The following is a 25207-nucleotide window of genomic DNA, read 5'->3' as shown; positions in this document are numbered from 1 at the left end:
GCAAGTAAACGAACATAGTGAATTGTGGCGCTTACTGTATTCCAGTGGTGGCCAAACTTGGCCCCCCAGCTGTTTTGGGACTACAATTCCCATCATCCCTGACCACTGGTCCTGTTAGCTAGGGATGATGGGAATTGTAGTCCCAAAACAGGTGGAGGGCCAAATTTGGCCATCACTGCTGTATTCACTCGACTGCACCTTTTGGGGGCAAATTAAGTCATTAGATTTGATGGTGCCAGCAAATACTTTTTTGGTTTCAAGATTTTGAAAATTGAGGAGTGCATCAGATTTGATGGCGCATTAGATTCACATAAATATGGAAATTTGTTTAAGTCACTTATGTGGAAGGACCGTAGCTTAGTGGTAGAATAGACAGTGATGAGCTGGATTGACCAATGCTATGGCTTTATCTAAGCAGCGTTTTGACAGCACGGTGGGCTTGCGCTGTTCACCTGACATCATTCTGGGATGGTGAGGTGGAAGGGTGAAGTGGCAGTGAATAGAACATGACTATGTGAAGTGTTTTAGATTATTAGTACTATTTCAATTTAAATTATTTTGGGATGATACGGCCCGCTTGAGCAAGAAGGAAATGAAATGTAACATGGATCAACATATCTGAAGAAGATATGTTATCTGAAGAAGTATCTGAAGAAGTGTGCATGCACACGAAAGCTCATACCAAGAACTGACTTAGTTGGTCTTTAAGGTGCTACTGGAAGGAATTTTTTTTTGTTTTGACTATGGCAGACCAACACGGCTACCTATCTGTAAATGGATCAACATGTTTTACATGGCTTTGTGATGAGTGCAACTTTCAATAACAAATATTTATGTTTCCTTGTAGTTGCCCCAACAATTCAGGAAATAAAATCGAGTGGAGTGACGCTTGGAGGGAGTGGATTCATAAGATGCGAAAGTGCAGGTGTTCCTTCCCCAGCTTTTGAATGGTTCAGAGGTGAAAGGAAGTAAGTTTGACTGTCAAACCTGCTTTCATTCTTACATGTGCTCTGGGATCTGTATATTACGTGGGCAATGAATCCGTATTTGGCTCCTCACAGGAAGCAGTCAGTCACTTGCCTGCATTGCTGATATCATCCAATTATGCCACCACAAATATCATAAATATCTGGTATACAGTGGAGTGTTGCTGTAAGGAACCCACAGAGGTTGGTGATCTTAGACTCTGTTAGGATTACCAAGAGAAAGATTGTAAAGCAACTTGCATACTTGGACATTCTACATAAATAGAATATTTATGATCAGCACAGCATCTGGTTAAGCACAACTATATTCTTCTTGCAAATTAGGCATCATGAACGAGATAACACAAAAGCTTGAGTCTAAAATATTATTTCCATTAAAACCAATGAAACAAGCAAAATGTACATTTCAAATAGCCTAATAAAGACTACAACTGTTATAATGGTCTAATATATTATAATATCATTAATGTATTCAAATATGAGCCTAAATATAGATATTTCTCAGGGCTGAAGCTGATTCGTGCTGTTCTCCAGCTTGGTCTTTCCCATTGTCTCTGAAGGACAAGTTAAATCTTGTAGTGCCGTAATTCCTCTGTGTAAATAACACACGCACATGCACAGAACATAAATGCTGCCTGCTTATGTTTTTCCTCTCTGCAAAGTGGCTGGTGTTTGTGTGTGCTGGGGGCGGGGGTGGGGAGGAGATAATCTGAAATTCCAAAAATAAAGGATGAAATTTTAGAAAGGGGAGTTTGACTTCCTATGCATTTTCTTCCTCATGTTTTCCATATAGAAAACACACACTTTTAAATTAGAGGTTGATCTGAATTTAAAGCAAGTATAATTAGGTAATTTTATACTGGGATATGTTCGTCTGGGTACAGTGAGGATGCAGGAGAAGGCAGGTTTCAAAATTACCTGTGAGTACATTGTGACCTTGAGGTGACCAAAAAAGTATGCATTAAAACAGACTCGGCAAACTTAAATTTGGATTATACCACCAGACTGCAGCTGGCTGAAGAAGGTTCATATCTGAATTCCATGTCTTTAGAAAGCTCACTGAACATAAAAAAAAGTAACATGTAAGGGAGAAAGCTTAAGTAAACCATAGTCTCAATACGGTGTAGATCAATTCTATGATATGGAGTAAATCAGCCTTAAATTCCCTGTGATAATTCCAATGATATTGGATATTTCTAGTGCTTCTATGTTAGCCCTTAGAAGCAATTAGCCCTTAATCAGTAGCATTTTCAAACAAGGCAGCCTTGTATCGGGAAGCTTTTAATGTCTGATGTTTTATTATGTTTTTGTATTGCCCCCCCCCACCCCGAGTGGCTGGAGAAGCCCAGCCAGATGGGCAGTGGTAATAATAATAATAATAATAATAATAATAATAATAATAATAATAATAATAATAAATTCTACTGTTTTAAAAGCTGTTTTTATTGCTATTTTAATGAATATTATACTATTTTATGTAAGCAGCTTAGAGATTTTTTGAATAAGCAGTATATAAAACTTTTGCGAAATAAAAGGTAATATAATGGATCCTAATCAAGTAGCATCAGTATTCAATATTCACAATTATGTTTGTCTCATCATTACTCATTGCTTGCTCTTAAGTACTTCTGAATGCTTGATTTACACTTCAGCATTCGTGAGTGAATCATCTTAATATGAATTGCTTTTAGACTTCAGTAAACTTGTTAATATATTTATTTTTTCTTGGTTTGCTGCTGTACCACAGTAGTGAAAAGAAACTGAGAGTTTCCATCCCTTTTTTCAAAATGAATTAAACAGCTTCAAACACTTGCAAATTACGCAAGTGAAGTTGAATTCTCAAAGTAAATCACTTAGAAAAAAGTAGATTAAACAAAGGTGAGGTTTCTAGAGATAATTATTCAAACCTATAATTCCTAAATGTTCATGTTTGCTCAATGCAGCAATAACTCATGCTTCACGGTTTTGAAAAGGACTATTTGTTTCCTACTAGTGTGTTGTCTACTGCTTTGAGATGACTAAACCAAATGCTATTTTATATGCAGGGCTGTGTACTGATTAAATAAAAAATAGGAGCATTAATGTAATGTAAAATATAAAATCATCAATATGCAGCTATACTATTAATAATGATAGATATGCATTTCGAGGCTGAATGCTGGGGAGGGAATTGTACCTCTCTCCCAGATTTATGATGTGCTGCCTCAATATATCAAAATTAAATGGTAACTTGTTGATATAGGCAAGAGTTCTGCTTTCAGGATGAAATATAAGCAATTCCCCGAGTAATCAAGCATAGCTAAGTATTTTCACATTTAACTATGCCTATCCAACTTCTGAATGTGGTTACATATGTCCTGAAAATAAATGAGTCCAAGAGAAAAATATTTTTCAAATTATCCACAGTGTTTACCAATTGCTCCTTCATCTATTTCTGGAAATTCCTATGCCAAGAAGTCTCAACCTTTGGTCATATGAAGACTCTAAATGTCACTTTTCTGACTGATGGAGTCTTCCTAAATTTGGCTTTAAAAAGAGCTGAGCGAAATTGGCCACCCAAAATTCTTCACACTGCTCAACAAGTGGCAAAATTGACACAACAGCTTGTTGGGAGGAGGGCCCAAAAGACTCAGGTGTGGTTTCATTAGCTGTGGCATAGCGTCTTTCTTCCCCCACCCAAATATTTTGTGGCCACTGAAAGCAGCATACCAGAACTTTTCTACTGGCTATCTAACCACCATTTTGCATCTCCCACAATGCATTGGATGTAGTGTAATTTCAGGGCATTGTGGGAAGAATTGGCAGAGAATATTGAGACCTTTTTTTGGTAAAATGGCAGACTTTTTCAAGTCTAAAAAACAAAATTTTCATTAAAAAAAATCTCTTCAGATATTTTTTCTTTCTGAGAAATAGGGTTCACTGAGTTGATAGAGTTCACCCTTCTTCTAATAAGTCCAGGGTGGAACTAATAAAGGAGTAAAGGAAATCCTCTCGATCAATCCAAGATGGAGCAGCATGTCTGTTACATGAAGCTTTCTCCTTTGCTGGAAATCTCTTCCACCTCAGTATGCAGACCCAAACTTTGGACACTCGTGCTATGCATTGATCTGTTGAGTGGAAGATTGGCCTCTCTGTTCCGGTCCACAGCTTTCTGTACACAAAATTTTCTGCAGCACTGGGGGCACCTTTCTAGAGAGCTACTTGCCTGCTAAACTTATTTGTATTTCCAGTCCGATACAAGCAATCTTCCACAAGGATAGGAAAGGGGGGGAAGAGCGGAAATAAGCACAGTCACTAAAGCAGAAAGTTACATTAAAGAAAATACTGCTTCCCTTTTGCGTAGCAAGTGATAGGAAGGAGCAACTTGGATTCTTTATCGTTTTAAAGAAGTGAATCTGCAAAATTTCCCTATAGTAAAACAGAAAGGGGCGAGTGAGCTTTCTATGGATAATATATGTGCTCTTGATGAAGAGAGAGAGTACAATCTCTTTAGAATGCAATACTACATTCACTTTACTTGAATGAAAAAAAACTCTGCTGTGAGACTTACCTTTAAATATACACACATAAGGCTGAGGTCTAGTCGCAGTACATACCATATACTGCTGTGCAGGGATTAATATACTTCTGCTGGGATTAAAATGTACCTGGCTGCTTCCTGACCTTCTTAAATGGGCTTTTGCTTTTCATAAGCTGCTCATTTAGTGTGAAAAAGTGCACAATTCATAGAACTAAGGAAAAGCCAATATGAGGTGCAAAAATCCATTATGATGTGTAGTCGATGACAAAAAAGATGGTGGATCATTTGCATTTACCAGGTTTGTTTTTAAGAAGTAATGGTGTTATATTAGATGTGTATTTCAAGATCGTTTGATGGGTGCACACCAATTGATTCAGATGGCTATTGGTAGGAGGAATAAAAAGAAATGGGAGGAAAGGAAAGGGCTTACAAGAGCAGTGGGGAAGAGAGAACTTAGCACCAATACTGACAATAGTGCTGGTGTAGGGGGTCAAGCCAAATGTCTGGAATCAGTGCAGTCTAAAATAATATGCAAACACATGCTGTTCTTTGGAGAGGAGAGCAACATTTTGCATATGCAGAAGTAGCATTTGGGCTCAGGCAAGTGCTATTGATGTTTGTAAAATGGAACAAAGTTTAACTAAACCAAGCAGGTAATAGGAGACTTTCCTGATGGTGCAGGGGTTTGTGTTGAGAGCATCATAAACGAATCAACAAATAAATGTTCAGTGGACATATGGGTTCAGTTCCCAAAGCCGCCATAGACTTGCATGGCTCTTATAATGGTTCTTAGGGTTACTGATCATATGCAAAGAGCCCTGTGCAGTAAAATTGCACCCATGTAGGCTGTATGCAGGCATTTAGCTGAATGCAGCTATACAATCCCAGTCTTCCTTTACAAACACATCCATTGCAACAAGGGCTTCTGAGAGTTCTTAATTTCTAAATCGTCATCTTGATGAACTGGAACAAATTTTTAGTCGTAAGACTATTGGTATCAGTCCTGCTTTGCTTTAGAATACAAGTTCACCTGAAGCCCTTTGACCTGTCCTGTCTCCTGTTGGTGCCAGTATTCCCTACTCCCTTTGTAATGCCCAAGGAAAGCAAGAAGAGCCTTTCCTTACTCAGAGCTCTTGGGCCTAAGTCGTTTGCCAGCTTTTCTCTTGCTTGCCCACGAAATGCTCCCTGAACTGAGCATCTCTTTCCTGACTATTTACCTATGGCATTTCCCCCATACCACCTTCACTACTCACAACTGGGCTTGCCCCCTGTCAATTGGCAGGGAAAGGAAAGGTACCTTTAAGCTATTTTCGAGCAAAAATGGAAAGCCCTTTGCTGTGGCAAACACCATCATATACCCAATAAGGCATCACTGCCATTCCTTGTCCATGTTATCTCATTTACTCCTCCATCCCAATCAGGTAAAAACTATTGTTTTCCATCCACATGAGAGGAAAATGCAAAATATATTTGCCTATGCCTTCTAATTGAATATTTCCCTTTTCCTCCCTTCTAGACTGATCAATGGACAACAAGGGATCACTATTAAAAGCTATAGTTCAAGATCATTTTTAAATTTCAACAATGTGACGGAGGATCATTTTGGAAACTACACATGTGTTGCTGCCAACAAACTAGGCACAACCAATGCCAGCCTGCTTCTTAACCGTAAGTCAAAAAAAGATGGTGGAAAGTATTGTTCCTTAGGCTTTTTCTTTTACCCTCTCTGCCCTGAAGAGGTCCACCTGCTTCATGATCTCTTGAAAAGTATTGTTGACTCCCACATTTTTCTCTGAACAATTTCACATGCATTTCATTTGGCGGTAGGTCTGGGTTGAAGTGACCCAGGATAGAAGTCTGTTTTGTGATTGTTTGGCTTCGTTTGGTTCAAGCAGAGTGCAAGAACATTGTACCTGGGCTGACCTGGGCAGGAGGAATCTCAGTCTTAGGGCTGGATCATACATGGCCTGGTAGGTGAGTTGTGCTTTTGCTGAGCATGGCTAATAAGACAAGCGCCACCATGTTTCGTGGAGAAGTCTTACTCTGGAGTTCACCATACATGCCAACCAGTAGTGAATTTTGTAGGCAAAGGTCGGCCAGTTTCATGAAGTGCTTTGCAAAGCACAAGTTCAGGGCACATGAAAAAGCAAATGAGAGTTTTAATACTTTGAGTAGGCCTCAGTGTCTGCCATCAGTTCCTACTTAAAATTAATTCATTTCCTGAAAGACTGTTGTTTGATGTGTGTTACTTGCAGGTCCTAATGTTCTTTCATGTGTGTTCCGTTTCTAACACCTGTTGCATGTATGGGATATATCCCAAGGTATGAGAGGAAGTTTCTGGCTTGTACATTATTCTCTAATGTAGGACGTTGAATATGAACTTACTGGGGTTCCTATGCAAATAGGCTATGATAGTTTGCAGCCGTCTCATGAGCTCAGGTGAACAATTGTGACATATACAATTAAGAAGTAAGTCCAATATACTAATGAGATTGCCACAAGGTTTTGCCTACAGGAATGAACTATTTATTTGGGTATGTGTGTTCTGGGAGCTGTAGAAGTTTGCCATATCATACACCATGCATAATTCTTTTAGAATTCAATTAGCTGACAATGAGCAATTCACTGACATATTTTATCGAGTGTTACAATAAATAGAATCTGACAAAAAATATTGCTCACTATTTTTTTTAAAAAAAATAGACTTTGATTTCTTAATTAAAATGTTCATGAATAAATAAAGAGCTAGTGATACATTAGGAAGATACAAGAAATAATTGAGTGTCTGGAATGGAGTAATTAGAAAAGCTGCCAATACTGACTGAGGATATGGAGCCCCTGTTGGCCAGCTATCTTCATTCCCCTGCAGGATTGCAATTGGTGTGTGAAGACACAGCGATTTTATCATGGTTCTGTAACAAAGCCTTACTATAGCATTGGAGCAACTGATTCTATAAATGTAGAAGACAACTCACCTCCGCTTTTGCAAAATTCCCACTATTGCAGAATCCTTGATAATAAACTTTATATTTGTGTCCCTTCAAAAGGATTTGGATATGTATGGAAGACTTCTAGTGATGGCATTTTTTCCCCCCAACTTTAGGTGCTAAAGTAGTGGAGGTAATGTGATCCCAGGGCTGTTTGCAGTGTTTAACCACTTTCATGGTGAAAAATGTAAATGAGCAAGATTGACTTACAAGATTGACTCATGCCAACTTGTTTGTTTGTTTGACTTGAAACTTGGACTCAGACGCAAGGAGCATGGCCAGGATTTTTGTTGGAGGGGGCAGGCCTTTTGTTGCAGGGGGGGCAGAACCTCAGCTTGCTATGTATTTTTATTGATTTAGTTTGCAGCCCCCCGCCCCCTTGGCTACACCCATGCTCAGATACAAGTTGCTTTGAACTTACAATTCATTTCATAGCAGTGAAACATGGGTGCATTGCTTAGAGTGGGCAGAGCAACAGGAATGGTGTGCTTCGGTTGCCAATCATTTTGACCCATGGTGACATCTGCAAACCAGAGAAACTGTCATGGTCACCACACATAGAAGTAACTAAGCACACACCACAATCTTTTCTATTGGCTATAACAGAATGCTTCTTTCAAGCCTGGTATCATTGGGAGGCACTATGGTCACCAGGAAAAGCTTCTATGGGCAAATGTCCACTAACAGATTCCATGTTGGGGACCCCTGATCTATACTGTAATACTGGTTTGTTCAGGGGCACCATAATGCCCCTTCATGAAGGAACATATTTGTTTTAGAAATATGTTCAGAAAGACTTCTGATAAATACTCATACTTGTGTTTGCTTAAATAGCAACATGCAGCACTACACTCTGCTTACATTGTGTGGTCTTGTAACATTAAGTATTTGTCACAGATAAGAATAATGATGAATTAGAAGTCAGGAATTGGTATTATTGCTGTAATGATGCACTCTTTTGTCTTATTGGTCACACAACCCTTTTACAACTTACCTTGAATTGTTTGTTGAACACTTGTTTCTCTATGGAACTGAGAAAAAGACAACAGCTTTGCTATTGTTCATATACCCACACACAAAAATGTGAGAAAGGTTACTCAAGAGCCCGTGTTTAGCTAACCAACTTCTGATTCAAGTGTTTTAGTTGAAGTATGGTTAGTTCAGAATAAGTAACCAAGTGAATATATTAAAACAAAACCAGTCTTTACTTATCTATAGGAGTATCTAAACATAGTAGAGAATGGATGGATTTGATTGTGCTCACATTTAAAGGTGAACCTACCTAGTCTTCACTTTCTGAAGCAATACACAAACTGAAATAAAACTACTCTTTGAAATTCACACTTCTCTGAATTTTGCAATGCAGGTCTCCAGCCAGGTAATGTGTACACATACTAGGGTAAAGTGTAAGTATAAATGCACCTGTTAGTGAAAATAACATTCAAAAGTGCATTATATTAAATCTCCAAGTGGTGCACAGGGCACCCAATATAATAATTCTGAAAATGAGTTAAAACTATAAAATAAGAATGGAATTTAAAAGCCTGCTTAAATAAAAAAAAAAGGATTCAGTAAGCAGCAGAAATTCAACAGTGGGCCTTTCTGATGTCAACTAGAAGGGAATTCCATAAAATTAGGCCCACAGTTCTTAATACACAGCTCCTTGTGAATATGAGCTGTCTGTCTGAGCCATAAGAAACCACAAACCATGACTCACCTGAAAGCCTCAGGGATTGGATTGGTGAATGAGGACTTTTTATTTTTTAAAAAAATCAGAAACAGATATGTAAATGTGGAGAACTGAATTTAAGATTGGAAAATTAGAGAAACTGGAATTGACAGATTCACCCATCCCTATTAAATAGTTAACATGAGCCTGCCTGGTCTTGCAATAATCACCCTGGGATCCGGGGTGTGTAAAAGTACACAGATCTTTGTTAAGAAATACTACTGCATATTTTTAAGGTTTTGTTCCCCTGCAAAAGAGCCTTTTTCTTCCCCATTTCATCCTCAGGCTTTGATATTCCCTTATTATTATTGCAGGGTGGTCAAGGGTGCTGTGTGTGCTTTCCTTTACAGTAAACACTCTAGCACTCTGCAGGCTCTCTAGCTGCCTCCACTTCCTGATATGAAAAAGCCCAGTGGGAGGGGTTATCTCATGATGTCTTCCCCTGGGATTTAAGTAAAGTGAAAGCACCTGGGAAGGCTGCAGACTACAGACCACTGGTGAGATGACCTGCAGAATGAACATTCCACAAACATTCCTCAGCCACCTCATAAATAAGGTAAGCACAGCAACAACAACAAACCCTGCATCTCACCCACGAGAATTTCACCAAACTTGTCTTTCCCCTTTGATAATTTTCAAATACAGTTTCCTTTCTCATTCATTGTTGGAGAAAGGTTGACAAAAATATGAGAGACAATTTTCAGTACAGCAGTAGTATAAGAGGTTGATAAATGAGGGAGGTGATCATAACAATAATTGTTTCAAAGAAGTTATAGTGCTGTGGTATAGAAGTGCCATTGGGGTGGGTGGATGGAACTCAAGTCTAGCTACTCAGTAATGTAATTTTTTGAAGCTAAACAGGTGTGTCCCCGATTATTTCCTAAATGATAGATCACCACATGTATGCGATGCAAATAATACTACGAATGGAATTGCTGAAGCCAGCACAAATGAGAATTTATTTAAGGCAATGGGGATCTAGATGGCAACATAGATGTTGTGAAATCTTTCTTCAACCTTTCCAGCTAATCAGTGCCTTGTGAATTTTGTGACCACATTGCCAAGAGCACTGGGGCACAACTTGTGGCTGAATAAACAACCTATCATCAGTAGACATGAAAAATGAAGCATCTCCCGATATCAAGGATAATATAGCAAGCCACAGAATTTTAATTATTTGTGATTAATCTTTCTTCTAGTCTATTCCAACAATATTATTTCTGAAGTATATATTATTAATATTTTGCTTCCAATACATACTGGAAGCTTTATGAGATAACACTGTCACTGTGTGGGTGTGTATACTGTATAGTCCCATCCTGCCATCTAGGGGCCCACCTTAAGCATTTTGCATCATTTACTTGGTAGGTTTTTGCACAGAGCTTCCTCTGCTTAGAAAGAGGAAAAACGAAGTCTTTGCTATAAGTAAAAGCATGCATTTTATGATTCATTAAACCCATTTTCCCAAAGGAGCAAGCAGTCTTACCATATGTACCTGAGATGAAAGGCCCCATTTGCAGAGTAGCTAAGACACAGAGACAATGAAAAAAGGAGTTAAGCGTATTTAAATATGCAAACCCTGCTTCTGAATTAGCACAGTGTTAAGTTGAAACAAACAAACAAAATTCCTATTCCTTGAAAACAAATCTGGAGACTGCCAGAAAACAGGGACTAACTCTGCCTTGCATAATTTTTACTTATTTTCAAACCACAGAAGCAAGGGAGCAGTATTGCTGCTAAATATTCCTAAACAAAGCTGCAAATTCTGTGTGGAAAAAGCAAGTGAAATACCCACATATCTTAAAATGTGTGTATTCAGAAACCTCATGTACCCAAGGGGAAAAAAGTGCTAAGTAGGCTTATGATGCAGACCATATATTTGAATATTTCTGTTTACATTTCATCTGCACTTAATGGAAATTAATCACAGGTAAATATGCTTTGGTTTGCAACTGAAAATATTTTGATTTCGGTCCAACGAGGCCTCAGTGTGAGCTCAAAGCACTACTGCTCACTCAAAGACAAAATTCAGGTGGCTCATCCAGTAGGTCAGAGGGAGCCACTCCACTGATGCACCCATGCAGCACAACCTACTGGTAAATGGCAATGCTGCTGCTTGAAGGCTATAGCTGTGGCTTGACCTCACCAGGTGATCCACTCTTGCTTCCAGAGCAGCTTATCAGGAGGCAGTGTGGAAGGGAGGGGCAGGTAATGGCTGAGTAATCTGCTCCCAGAAAATAGGAACTGGGACTCCAAAAATCACTTTGATTCTACCTACAAGCAACAGGCATCTAAGTTGTAATCAATTCAAAACAACTAGGAATAACAGGCTGGTTTTGCAGAATTTATAGAAGTGTCATTGTGAATGCTTTAAGAAGCTACTTCTAAGCCACCATGCTAGAACTCAAGGTTGAATAGCTCACCATCTGTGTCTTATTGAAAGAAATCATAAGATGTTTGATGATAGTTTGAGTACTGCTACCATTTATCACCAACAGCTTTAATTTTACTTATTCTTAATTGTTCAACGTTTATGGCTTAGATTTAAGATTATAGACTTGGATCCGATGTTACACTGGTCATTCTGAAATAAGTGAGGCAATTTAGTCACTGCATGACATGAGTTCCACTGATTTCAATAAGAAAAAAATACAGCTAATCCCATGCACAATTATTGAAGACAAAACAGATTGAACTCTTTTGGACTTAGGCAATCTTTTTATTATTAGTTATTAAATTTATAGTTAGTTATTGAATTTGTATACCACCTCAGGGCAGTTCACAGAAGCTCCTGGAGCTCCTGCCAGTGCAATCGCAATCTGCCAGTCCTGTTGCCACCTTGTCTCTCCCTTCTCTCTCCCAGTACGCAGGAGTGATGTGGGCAACACAAGGTTGAGTGAGTGCCTCCATTCCAATTCCCACTTCTGATTGCACTGTAACAAAGAACAAAAAGATACAAATGTTCATGATTGCAGCAAATAGGTACTTAGACTATAAACTTGATTTGAAATCATTATTTTGCTATTTTATATCTTTTTTAAAAAGAAAGCATTGGTGAAGCCATTCTGTGCCCTGCATGGTAGTTTTTTGGCCCTTCACTGTAAGAGTAAAATAAAATTGAGAACTACTGCCTTCCTGTCAAGCAAAGAGAATTATGCATCATAATATTTTAAAGGGGACTCAGCTGCATATACAAAAGCTTCTATCATCGCTTAATGTCGTTAAGCAGCTGTCACAGATTCATCTTAGCGCTGAATTAAGTGATCTGTTTGTATACCTATCATATGTTTTCAGCTCTTTGGGGATGAAAGGTGCCATAGAAATGTTGAGAGATGGTAATAAGGATGGCGAAATGTAAATACCATGTTGTCTTGAACATCTGCTTTAGTGGCAGAAGAAGGAAATAGATAACAGCATATTTACGTCATGTTACTTCAGTAATAAAAGCAGAACTTTTTCTGCTGAACGGAAGTTTAGAGTGAACTTGAAAGTTGCTTTGGCCCTTCTGACGGTAGGAAAGAAAAGGAGGGAGACGTATGCATTCCATATATGGAGACAAGACATATATATTTGGGGAGGAGCTGAGGAATTACTTGGCCTTTATGGCAAAATTTATGGCACAAAGTTGCATGAAATTTGCATATTCTAATTTATATGAACAGATGCAAGATCATAAGCAAAACATAAAAGCACAAAACTTTTTTAGAAGGCGCTAAAGGCACAAGAACCTGGGCTTAGTGCAAAATACCTGGAACTGGCGTCCTCAAGACCACTCATAAAGAAATGATCCTTTGGTGGGTAAAGATGCATCTGGGGCAAACTATGTTAGCTAAATATCTGCAAATGTTTTATAGTAAAGTTTCCATTTGATGGCCTTGGGGGTAACCAAAGTGATGTATGGAGCATGGCATGTTTTGTGGACCAAGTGCTACAGATCTGGATTGCTATTGTACATTCTAGTTTGCTACCACATGCTATGTGTTGGTTTATATCAGGAGTCCGCAACATGGCCCTTGAGGGCACCAGTGTACCTTCTCATCCATTTAAATCCCTTACCCCCTTCCAGTTTCTAATTGATGTTTTCTGGCTTGGGGGAACATTCTTTGAGATGGAGTTCCTGCTGGTTTTGCCTGTGTTTTGTTTTGGGATGAGTGTCAGTATTTCCTGCTTTTCAAGGAAGAGTCATGTTCACATCATGACCATTCCTTCATCTGTGAAAAGACTATTTTGTCATACCCACTACAGTTTTTTTTAGGTTTCCTCTGGAAAACCTATTTTTCCAGCAAGTTGCTTGAATGAAGTCTAAATGGTGGCTAGACTTTATCTGGTCTTTACTGAGCATTTGTTCTGATTTGTTACAGAGCAGTTATATGACAATTTCCAGATTTGTTCATGGGGCGTAATTTGTTTGTTACACACTTTTCAGTGCATTTCCCCATCACATTCAAACTGCAAAAAGTTTGTTGTTTTGTTTAAAAGTGAATTTGTTTCATTAGGGCAACAGAGTGTTTTTAATCCACTTTAAAATACACAAACCTAAAGTTTCGGTTTAAATCCCTCCTGCAGAATATTGACAAATTGGGGGTGCCCTTAGATTTCCAGATGCATTCTTGGGCCCCAAACGTTGGAGACCCATTGTTTACCTAGACCTAGCTGGCTCAGGAGCACCTAGAATTGGTGAGTCATCCTCAGTCACGCCCTACCACAGCCCATCTGCCCTGAAGCAAAATTTGCAGGAAGTGAGAACACTGACTCTGATGATAGTGAAACAAAAAACCCACGTCAGATTAAAAATAATAATAATTCTTAAGCTGTATTGTAAAAAAAAAAAAATGCTGCTTAAAATAAACATCTTAATTAAGCCTCTGTGATTAGAACACTGAATCTAGTAGTGTGTAATTACACATACCATTTGAATGCGAGGTTCAAATTGCCAAATGGGCACTTAGCATCATATGGAATAAATATTGTTCTATTCTACATAATGTGTGTTTCCTATATATGATTTGTGTGCCTTTGACATTTGCTTTATCCGTAAACAAACATGTGATTGAATAGAAACACATCACAGTGGTACATATTCTAGGAGCAGGGGTGTAGTATAGTGTTCAAAAACACAAAATTAGCATTATGTTCATTTTGTGACTGTATTAAGGGCTCCCCCCCCCCCCCCGAGCTGCTAGTCAATGGCTTAAAAATAAATTAGGCCCATTAAAACTTCAGTTAAGCAGCACTATACATAGAGCTGAACCAATCACAAAATATTCATTGCCATAGCTTATGTTTTATTTTTAAAAAAATAAACATACATCAGAGTATGTGTTAGTGCTTGTTGGTCTAAACTCCGATTATTACATTTATGAATGCAAACTCTGAAACACCGAAACTATAGGATTTTATTTTCAATGCAGTTTGCCTGTATGTATAATTTATCTGTGTGGCCATTTGTGTTGATTCCCATTGAGCCCATTCGATATGTCTCCTGTGTATATTTTGCCTATGCAATGATTTCTGGAAAACCAGACTTGGGCATTAGACCAGTGATTCTCAAAGGGTGTAGCATGCCACATTGGTAGCAAGAAGATTCAAGAACAGTCAATATTATATTTTAAGAATGATTCATGTTGTTAGGTAGCTGCATAGTTTTTTTACTTTCTGGATGTCCCATATTATAGAGTAGTTGTACTCTTTGCTATAAATCAGGGGTTGATTCTTTTTGTTTTTAATGTATTTCTTATCAATAAAAAGTTGGTGTTGCATAGCAATTTTTTATTCTGAAAGTGTGGCCCGAGAAAAAAGTTTGAAAACCACTACCATGACTGATAGCAATTTTTTTGGTTTGAATGGGTTGGGTTTGGGGTTTTGTTCTTTTTAACTACATAAAAACAGACACAGACTGAACACTTAGAGCTTTGTTCATTATTCATCTTCACACAGATGCTAGTCTGTGCAAGTCCACCTGTCAGAGGCAGAAACAGGTTATTTCCACCCTGTAATACAGTGGTACCTCAGGTTAAGTACTTAATTTGTTCCAGAGGTCCATTCTTAACCTGAAACTGTTCTTAACCTAAAGCACCACTTTAGCTAATGGGGCCTCCCCCTGCTGCCGCGCCGCCGGAGCCCGATTTCTGTTCTTATCCTGAAGCAAAGTTCTTAACCTGAAGCACTATTTCTGGGTTAACAGAGTGTGTAACCTGAAGCGTATGTAACCTGAGGTACCACTGTATATGAACATGCTGCCTCTTCCCATGCTACCATTGGTGTGGACCAGAAAGCTGCTGTCACCACACCTTCAGCTATAAATAGCTGAAGGATAGGAAGTGTGTGTGTGTGTGTTTGGAGAGCTGATACCCAGAGGAATCATAGAATTGCAGAGGGTCATCTAGTCGAACTCCTGCAATGCCCTACGTAGGGCTCAAACCCACAACTCTGGAAAGATTCTGAATAGAGAAAAAAATGGTTTAGGCACATAGAAAATAATAGTTGTTGCAGTATTAAGTTGTGCTCTGCTACAAATGTGTGCATCTACAGGCTCTCCCGTTGGATAATAAATAATGACTTGACACTTCAATACTTTATTGATATCCTTTACGTATGGTGTCACCTGCTCTATTGAATTGTTCTTTCAGCTCTTAGTTCGCTACCTGTACTAAAAAATAAAATGGGGGGGGGGAGTACATGGCCATTGCTAGGAAGATTCCTTAAGTTGACTGTTTTTACAGGGACCTGGAGAATTAGTTTAAAACGTTCGTTTACTTTGCTCCACAGACTGAATGAAAATATTGTGAGTATTTTATTGGCTTGCGTTGTCGTTAAATTTAAAGGTGCTTTCTTTTATTGGCTGAGATATTGTATTTAATGTGTTTGGTTTTGTGGCAGATTTTGCTAGGTTTTAGCTCAGTAACACCACTGAGCTAGCCATTTTGTCATCTCTACAAAAGAAAGGTACTCTCCAGGGAAATTTAGTTTATGTTCATGCTTTTGCTTCTGTGTCAGCCAATAACCTACAAAAGGAAAAGAAACCCACCAAGCCTTTTTTCCCCCTGCTAGCTCTGCTCAGTTCACAAAACACTAACCCTAAAAACAAATCATGATGATATCTGGCTGCTATTTGATGTAGCATCAGGTTTGGGCTGCAGAGGACTTTCCTTGCAGTTTTTGCAAGGAGAAGCCGTGACTCAAGTTGCAATTCTAATAAATTCAGCCAAACTTGGGAACAGTTGCAGGCTACTGTAAAGTGGGGTAGGTTTACATTTAACCTTAAAAATAGCCATTGTATTCTTAAAAAGGTAAAGGTAAAGGGACCCCTGGCAGTCCAGTTGTGAATGACTCTGGGGTTGCGGCACTCATCTCGCTTTACAGACCGAGGGAGCCAGCGTTTGTCTGCTTCCACAGTTTTTCTGGGTCATGTGGCCAGCAGGACTGAGCTGCTTCTGGCGAAACCAGAGCAGCGCACGGAAACGTTGTTTACCTTTCCACTGGAGTGGTACCTATTTATCTATTTGGACTGTGTGCTTTCAAACTGTTAGGTTGGCAGGAGCTGGGTCCAAACAACAGGAGCTCACCCCATCGCGGGGCCTCGAATCTTCTGATCGGCAAGTCCAAGCGGCACAGTGGTTTAACCCACAGTGCATTTTAATCCTAAGAGTTCACACAACATTGCCTCTTTCTTTTTTAAAAAAAATCCATAGACTATACACAACACGGACCATTGAATTATTCTAATAACAATCACCACTTATACAGCTCTTTCCATCAGAGCCCTAATGTCTTTTTCAGGGATTCTCCCCTTTCGTGATTACAACTATGTGACGTGGAAATGGGGCCGCACTCAATGTCTACTGTTCTATCCTCATTGGCCCTAAGTCAGGACTTTGTGCAATGTTGTGATGTCGTGCCGGGCCCCCTCAGTACTCTTCAGAAGATGGCACCTTTTGAAAAGAACATTTTCCTTTTCTGGTCTCTGACTAGCCAAGAGTGTCAGTGATACAGCAATAAGTAGCATTGTTTGGTGTGATCAAGGCTGAACTGAGCTGACTGAGCTGAAACTGTTTTCTGCCCCCATGAAAACTGCACTCTTTTTCTAGTGCTTTTTCAAGGAAGACAAAAAAAGAAAGAATGAAGGGAAAGAAGCACACACCAAAGCAGACGTTCAGGCATTTAGATGCAGCTATGTGACGTTTTTAAATGCCTGTTGTCTTTGCCCATGGAGTTTTCTTGGCAGGGATACTGGAGTGGCTTGCCGGTTCCTGCTCCAGGTGGATCACGTTTGGTCAAAACTCTCCACTATGACCTATCCATCTTGGGTGGCCCTGCACAGCATAGCTCATAGCTTCTCTGAGTTATTCAAGCCCCTTCGCCACGGCAAGGCAGTGATCCATGAAGCGAAGGACGGAAGGACAGATCGTGAAGTTGAGGCTCCAATACTTTGGCCACCTCATGAGAAGAGAAGGCTCCTTGGAAAAGACCCTGATGTTGGGAAAGATTGAGGGCACAAGGAGAAGGGGACGACAGATGAGATGGTTGGACAGTGTTCTTGAAGCTACCAGCATGAGTTTGACCAAACTGCGGGAGGCAGTGGAAGACAGGAGTGCCTGGTGTGCTCTGGTCCATGGGGTCACGAAGAGTCAGATACGACTAAACGACTAAACAACCACAACAACATGTGACATTTATATTACTAGGAAGAAAGAACAATTATGAAAAGAAAAAGCTTGCACTTCTTTCCAGCACTGGGGTAAGATTCGAAATTTAAAAGACTCGAAAAGAATGGGGAAAATGTTTGTCTAGTCATATTTAGCAAATTAAACCAACAAGTATGAAATCCATGGGAAAATTGAATGCTTTTGGCAACTAAGGGCAGGTCCACAACATATATTTAAAGCATATCCAATGCACATGGCTTCCCCAAAGAATCCTGGGAACTGTACTTTGGATGATGGCAAAGAATTGTAAATGCAAAGAGTATTGCTCTGGATTCTATCCTTTATAGCATTTTGACATCCTGAACTTTCCTTGGTGAGCAACCTCAAAGCTGAGAGCTCGATGATTTGAGTTACATTTTCTATCTTTAGTTATAATGCTCTGAAACAGGAAAAGTACAGGAATTATATCAATGACTAACTTAATGAATACGTTTGATGGATTCCCCACAGCAGCCAAGGAGTGCACAGCACAGCAGAAATAAAATATTAAGATCAACAGCAAAAGGGTCTGCATTTACTTCCACTGTTTGCTTTGGGGTTTCTTACTATACTTCTCTATTCTTTTAATACAATAATGAGTAATCCTGATCAGATCCACGCATGCCCATTAAGTGTCTTATATGGCGGAATAAATCATGCATGCAATTTGCACGTCCAAGTCATGAAATGGATGGCAAATGCAAAATAAAATAAAATATTCTAAAATCGAAAAAAGGAAGGGGTGTTCACATGAGGCACCGTTTGGTCTAGGCTTGGCCCTGCCCACCAGATCCTATATATACCATGCACACTATTTGATAAATCAGTAGTGAAGTTGTCCATTTCTTCTCAAATAAAAAGAAATCCCAGGCATGAGCACAGTGAGGCTGCACAAGCTTCTAGCTTTGCAAGTGGAGTTGAATTAAGAGGGAAAGTGAGGCTTCCATATGCGTCCTTGGTTGATAGTGGTGGAACAACAGCATTTTTAGTGGGACATCTTGGATCACATAAGACAACCCCAGCTTCTGATTGGATCCCAGAATATCCTGGTTTTTTGTCTGGCATGACCCTGCTGATAAGCGCCAGAGCACCTTCCAGTCCTACTGACGATCCCCAGAGCACTAGACCAGAAGATCCTGCCCCTCTTGATGTCCTGATTTTGGGGACAAAAATGTTGGAGGGTATGACCTGGTTGTGGACGAGATTGCTTTGTTACCATGTTTCCTTTGCATACACATGTATATACCAATCACAGGTACACAAAAGACATGAGTCTGGATCTTCAGTCTGAAACTGGAGTATGCTACAACATAATTGAACAGGATGCGAGTGGCGATGTGGTCTAAACCACTGAGCCTCTTGGGCTTGCCAATCAGAAGGTCAGTGGTTCAAATCCCCGTGACAGGGTGAGCTCCCGTTGTTCGGTCCCAGCTCCTGCCAGCTTAGCAGTTTGAAAGCACGCCACCCCAAAAAATAATGCAAGTAGATAAACAGGTACCACTCCGGCGGGAAGGTAAATGGCATTTCCGTGCACTGCTCTGGTTCGCCAGAAGCGGCTCAGTCATGCTGGCCACATGACCTGGAAAAACTGTCTGCAGACAAACGCCGGCTCCCTCGGTCAGTAAAGCGAGATGAGCGCCGCAACCCCAGAGTCATCTGTGACTGGACTTAACTGTCAGGGGTCCTTTACCTTTACCTTTTTACAACATAATAGGTCTCATAGATTGGAAAGAAAATAAAGGGGCAGTAGACCAGGGTCTATTATACTTTAATACACAGTTTATTATAGAGATATGTAAAGAAAAAACATGCAGCATTTCGAATTGTCCAGAAGCAACTATGTTAAAACCACAGGGCCTTGGCAGACCAAACAGGATTCCTGCTCCACAGCCCAAGCTTGCTTCAGGCAGCAGAATGAGCTTGCAGCCTGGATCTGAAGCCAGTGCTGCCATTCTGTCTCCTGGGGTGCATGCACCCATTAGCGTGATAGCGGCTGGGGCAATGGAGCCTTCAAATTGGGATTGGAGGTGATAAGGTGCAGTGTCTTTTCACTAGGCTCTTCTGGGTGACCTGGCTCTTCATTGTTTTGATTAGCCGATAGATTAATCTGGCCATGTGATTATTCTGTTTTTCAAAATAGGTTAATTTAGGGTCACTTTAGGAAGAAGGTGCAGGAAGGGAAACTAGATTCCAGCTTATGCTCCTTTGGGGGTAATTTGGGGCTTCAAAGGCCTGCAGCTCAAGGCTGTAGGGTCTGGGGGCAGGATAAGGACTGCCTCTGTGGCCAACTTGCCACATCCCCCTAGAGTTTTTGGGCTCTAGGGGGTGGTGATGCAAGAAGGCCTTCATACTCATTTTTAGGATGTGGCTTGACCTAGCAGGGGATTAGTTGACTTTCTAGCTGCAGACTTTTCTGATTTATAATTGGTTCCTGTACCTATAGTTTCCCTCTGCATACTTGGTTTAGCATTCAATCAAGTGGCCCTTATTCAACCCAGCAATATGAGTCCATGTCTTTATTTCTGCCCTGTCCAACAAAAGAACAGCAAGAGGGAAACAACTGTCCAAGTTCTCCCTTTCCCCTGCACACTGCAAGTGCAAAGAGAGAAAGCGGGGGTCAGTTTTGTGCTTCATAATAGGCAAAGCCATCTTTCATATTTATATCTGTGCATCCATGGCCAAAAAGGGTTATTGGTGGAAGCTCGTGCTATCTGCAAGCACCTTGCAAAAAGCACAGAGTTAAAAGGACAATGTTCATGCCAGTAGCAAAGAGGGGTTTTTAGCACTGGATAAGTGTATCAGTGTAATCCGAGAACAGGGATGCGGGTGCCGCTGTGGGTTAAACCACAGAGCCTAGGACTTGCTGATCTGAAGGTTGGCAGTTCGAATCCCCGCAACGGGGTGAGCTCCTGTTGCTCAGTCCCAGCTCCTGCCAACCTAGCAGTTCAAAAGCACGTCAAAGTGCAAGTAGATAAATAGATACCGCTCTGGCAGGAAGCTAAACGGCGTTTCTGTGCGCTGTTCCAGTTCACCAGAAGCAGCTTAGTCATGCTGGCCACATGACCCGGAAGTTGTACGCCGGCTCCCTTGGCCAGTAAAACGAGATGAGCGCCGCAACCCCAGAGTCGGTCACGACTGGACCTAATGGTCAGGGGCCCCTTTACCTTTACCTTTAAGTGTATCAGTGGGCCCCATTTTGTCATTCATAGTTGGTCAAGGGAATGCTATGGAGATGTTGCCTTGCATGCATGTTTCTCCTCTTGAGAAGGGAATGCCTACCCTCATTTCGCCTATGAAATTTCATTCTAAGGGATTATTCTTTTTGCTTTGAATGTAACTGCATTTCAGTCGCCTTTGTTGTTTTCACTGGGAGCAATTAGGATTTCCCATCATCTCAGTGGTGCTGTTTTCTTCTTTTGCTTGGCCCTCTGATGAACGGAAAGCCGAACAGGCGATTTGAGGAGTTCTGATTAAGAGTAAGCGATGAAAGCAGGCAGCTTACAAGCACTCAGAAAAACTCTGTGATGGTTTGGGAATCTTAAAGAACAACATGCTAAATAAAATTAACCCTTACCATGAAGTTCATTGATAGTTTCTGTTTTGATCATCCTCTTTTCTAGGTACGAAACGAGTGCTCAAAGTTTGTTTCTTCTTCGTTATGTTATTTGAAAGACACACATCGAAATAGTGTGCATTGTAACTATCAATACAGCTAGATATGTGTTATGCCAGAAAGACTGTTAATAAATGTTTCATGTTTCCTAAGAAAATCAGCAGTTTTAAAAGTTAATTTCTTGTCTCCTTCTGCCTCCCTCTCACTTTATGTAAGTTCACCTACAGCTAGATAGGAAGGAGCCTTTCCAATATATCAAACTGTGCCCACGTTGATTACTCATCATTTGAGCACTACAACAGCCATGTGGGAGCTGCTTTTGGAAAGGCAACTGCGGTTTGGGTAGCATGGTACAGTTGTTTTCACTTTTTAATAGCTATGTTGTGAACTGCCCTGTGATCTTCAGATGAAGGGAGGTACATAAAATAATAAAATAAAATAAAATAATAATGAATAAATAAGCAAATTAATAATGAATCAAGGTTATTTTCTGATGCTCCTGCTGTCTGAACTGTGCAATGGGTAGAGGGCCTTTTCAATGGTGGCTCCCTGCTTGTGCAATATACTTTCCAGGGGAGCCCACATGGCACCTTCTCTATCAAATATCTCTCTTCCTTTTATGTGTCAGGGATGTGGCTGAATCAAACGCCTGGGAAGAGTCAGACTCTGGAGATGAAGGAATGCCAGCACAGAGGGAGCCAAAGTCTGTAGATGAGGGAAATCAGTCACAGACAGAGCAGGAGTGGGTTAGTTCGACCCACCTCCATCAAGAGTTCCCAGACTCAGAACAGCAGACTCAGATAGCTCACAGGCAGAGGGAGTGGAGGAGATAGATGGCATTGAGGGGGTTGCTATGCAACCAGGAGGGAGGCAGCATTTAGAGAGCTCTAAATGCATTTAGAGGGGTGGCCCTTTAGACTCTTTCCCAACAGCCCCTGCCACTATGGCTTATGATCAGGGATCATCAGATATAGTCCATCAGCAACTTCTGGAGGGTGCAGGTTCCCTGTCCCAGCATTAAGGAATCTTTAGAGCTGGATGCGCTTAAGTCAGATGTAATTTGTTACTTGTTTGGCATTAGATAAGAAAAGAAACACCAGTACTTTGTTTCGTTGTTTACAACAGAAAGGCAACAATGAAGCAAATGGAAAATTGTTGCAAATGAGTTCATATATGTTTTCATTTACTTTTCATTGGAAAGCACTTGATCCTATCTTTTATTAGCAAAAGGTCTGTTCTTCCTGAATATTGATGATGATGATGCTTAAGGTTCTGAGGCAGCTTACAACAACATAAGTAATGAATGAACCTGGAACACAGAAAAAACCTGCTTGTTCCATTTTTAAGCTAAGTTCAGTCAACAACAAAATGTTTTACAGGAAGTTGGATCCAAGAAGGTACAAATGTTTTCTTTCTTCCTTTCACTGTTTATATAATTTTATAGCTATAATACCATCTTAATGAATTTGTTTTTCTCAGAATTTTATCTGGTTTATGAATTTTACCATGAAGCCCATTTCACTATGCAATTTATACAAATTTGTAACGACTCATTTGAGGGACATTGACTGTGGATTTCAATTCATCATGGATCAGTAGCACAGTAATTACACAGTAATTATCAAAGAACTTATGTGCAAATTGCCATAGTGGCAGGAACATAGGCACAGCATGAGAAAGGTAAATTACTTTTGTGTAACATCTCATTCACAAAAGACTTTTTATTTTTAGATATAATCCATAGACAATGCAGGAACATTTGTCATGGAAAATATATTATCTGAAAGACAAAATTATTTTCGATCATGTTTTAAATGGTACCAATCATAGCTCCAACTCAGGGTGTAATTCTACTCCAAAATTTAGGGGAGTAGATCAGTTTTTAAAGCTAATGATACATACATTGTAAATTTGTATGTCATATACTAAGTTGTATCCATGAAATGGGGACTGGTAGCAGTGGTTTGACTACCATGTATGGCATGGGGTTCTGTGAATGATATTGTACTTCACTGCGAAGGAAACAAGAACCTTGCGTTGGCACCTAGAATGCCTGGAATAAGGAGTGCCAACTTGAATTTGCAACCCTAACCTACCTACCAGTCTTCCCTCCCTCAAGACAAAATACCTTAGGAATGAAGGAAGATGAGGTAGGAGGTGGCAGACACTCATATCAATGTGTGAAAAGTTGTTTTTGTTGAAGATACTCTAGTTATGATTCAGATTCAGCCAATGTGGGGGCTCTCCTCCTCAGCCACAAATGATTCAATGAGTGGCTTCTCTACTGGGAGATCCTGGGACTTGTAGTCAAGTCCCATTTGCTCATTGGTATGATGCACTCTGTGTATCAGTTCCCTTAGACGAGGAGGGTGTTGTTGTTTTGTGTTGGGAAGAAGGAAGAACAGGAAGTGTTTGATGTGGCCTGGATATGCAGTGGGCGTTCACACTGATGCACCACAGACCTGGGGCATTACCTCCGGTGGTTGTAAGGAAAGTGAAAGTGTATCTGATATATCTCATCTGCAATTTTATAATCCCCCCCCCCCCATGACTTAGTTCACTTATAAATACCAAATGGCCTTGGTTTCTATTGAATATGCAATCACTTCAGAGAAGAATAAGCTCATAATATTCTGTCCTGACAGGAAATCCTTTAGATCTGTTTGTTTGGTTAAAAAGAAAAAGAAAACAGCCCCACTTACATATCCTAAACTGAATTCCCTTGGTTTGGTTCAGTGAACTAAAGAAACCTTTTTCAGCAAATGTATTCCAGATTCCTTTGCAAATGTAAAGGGGAAGGCCAAGTGCTATATATTGAAATGTGAGGGAAATTTAGATACTTCTATTTGCCCCAAGGCCATTCCATTAAGCTTTAAAAGCTTTGCATCAAATAGGCTACACACAGGTTTTTTTATCATCCACATAATATTTTTATTTTTTTTAATGCTGTAGATTAAATTTTTGCTCTTAAAGCTGAAGCAGAAGTGACTCATATTCCTATTTGAAAAACAAGGAACGGAATTATTCAAGAAAGTGACTCGGTGAAGACCAGCCCTTTAACCCATGGCTAAACTGAGATTGAAAAGAGGTGAGGCAAGGCCAACCATTTTATCACTGGGTATCTATGACACTACTGTGCACTTCATGACTGTGTTGTGTTATGCAAGATCACCATAAATGACTAGTTATTAGAACAGGCAACCATTTCTTTATAAATAAATATAATCATGAATACAACAGATAAATACAATGGTAAATACAATAGACAGATACAATGATAGAGACACTGTACAAGCAGTTTCCCCTGGCTTCCCTAAGATAAGAAATAAATGAGATAGATCCCCAATATCCATTAATCAGCATTTATTGGTCAACCTACTAATATCTGAAAAGTGTTACCATTTATACATATCTTGGCTAAAGATTCATCTATTAAAATCCTTTTTATTAAAAAGTTAGGTGCTCTGTGTCAAGCCTGTACAATTAATATTTTCTTAATTATGTGATAGCATGGTTGAAGCAAAATAAATAGAATCAATCCAATTAGTAAAGAAGACAAATGACTGAAAAGTAGTAATGGTTTTTCCTCCCAAAAGCAGTTTGGTGATCTTCATAGCCATTTCCAGAAGCAAATGGCTAGGCAGTTTTTAACAGTCTATACCCAATTAGGATATGTATGCCTTGGCAA

The 25207-nt window shown here is 39.8% G+C and overlaps 1 protein-coding gene across 2 annotated transcripts in view; it reads left to right on the top strand.

Moving 5' to 3' along the window:
* Positions 1-25207, top strand: part of NEGR1 (neuronal growth regulator 1) — a 451249-nt gene that overhangs the window by 348078 nt on the left and 77964 nt on the right. For both annotated transcript variants that reach the window (XM_083743114.1, XM_083743115.1), the window contains exons 5-6: positions 848-968; positions 6023-6174. In XM_083743114.1, the coding sequence (XP_083599240.1) occupies positions 848-968; positions 6023-6174 (273 nt within the window). The remainder of the gene's footprint in view (positions 1-847; positions 969-6022; positions 6175-25207) is intronic.

This window comes from Podarcis gaigeae (genome assembly GCF_964106915.1).
Source record: "Podarcis gaigeae genome assembly, chromosome: 6".
In the NCBI taxonomy this organism is placed as follows: domain Eukaryota; kingdom Metazoa; phylum Chordata; class Lepidosauria; order Squamata; family Lacertidae; genus Podarcis; species Podarcis gaigeae.
The sequence above is the reverse complement of the archived record's forward strand: the minus strand, read 5'-3'. Positions and strand labels throughout refer to the sequence as shown.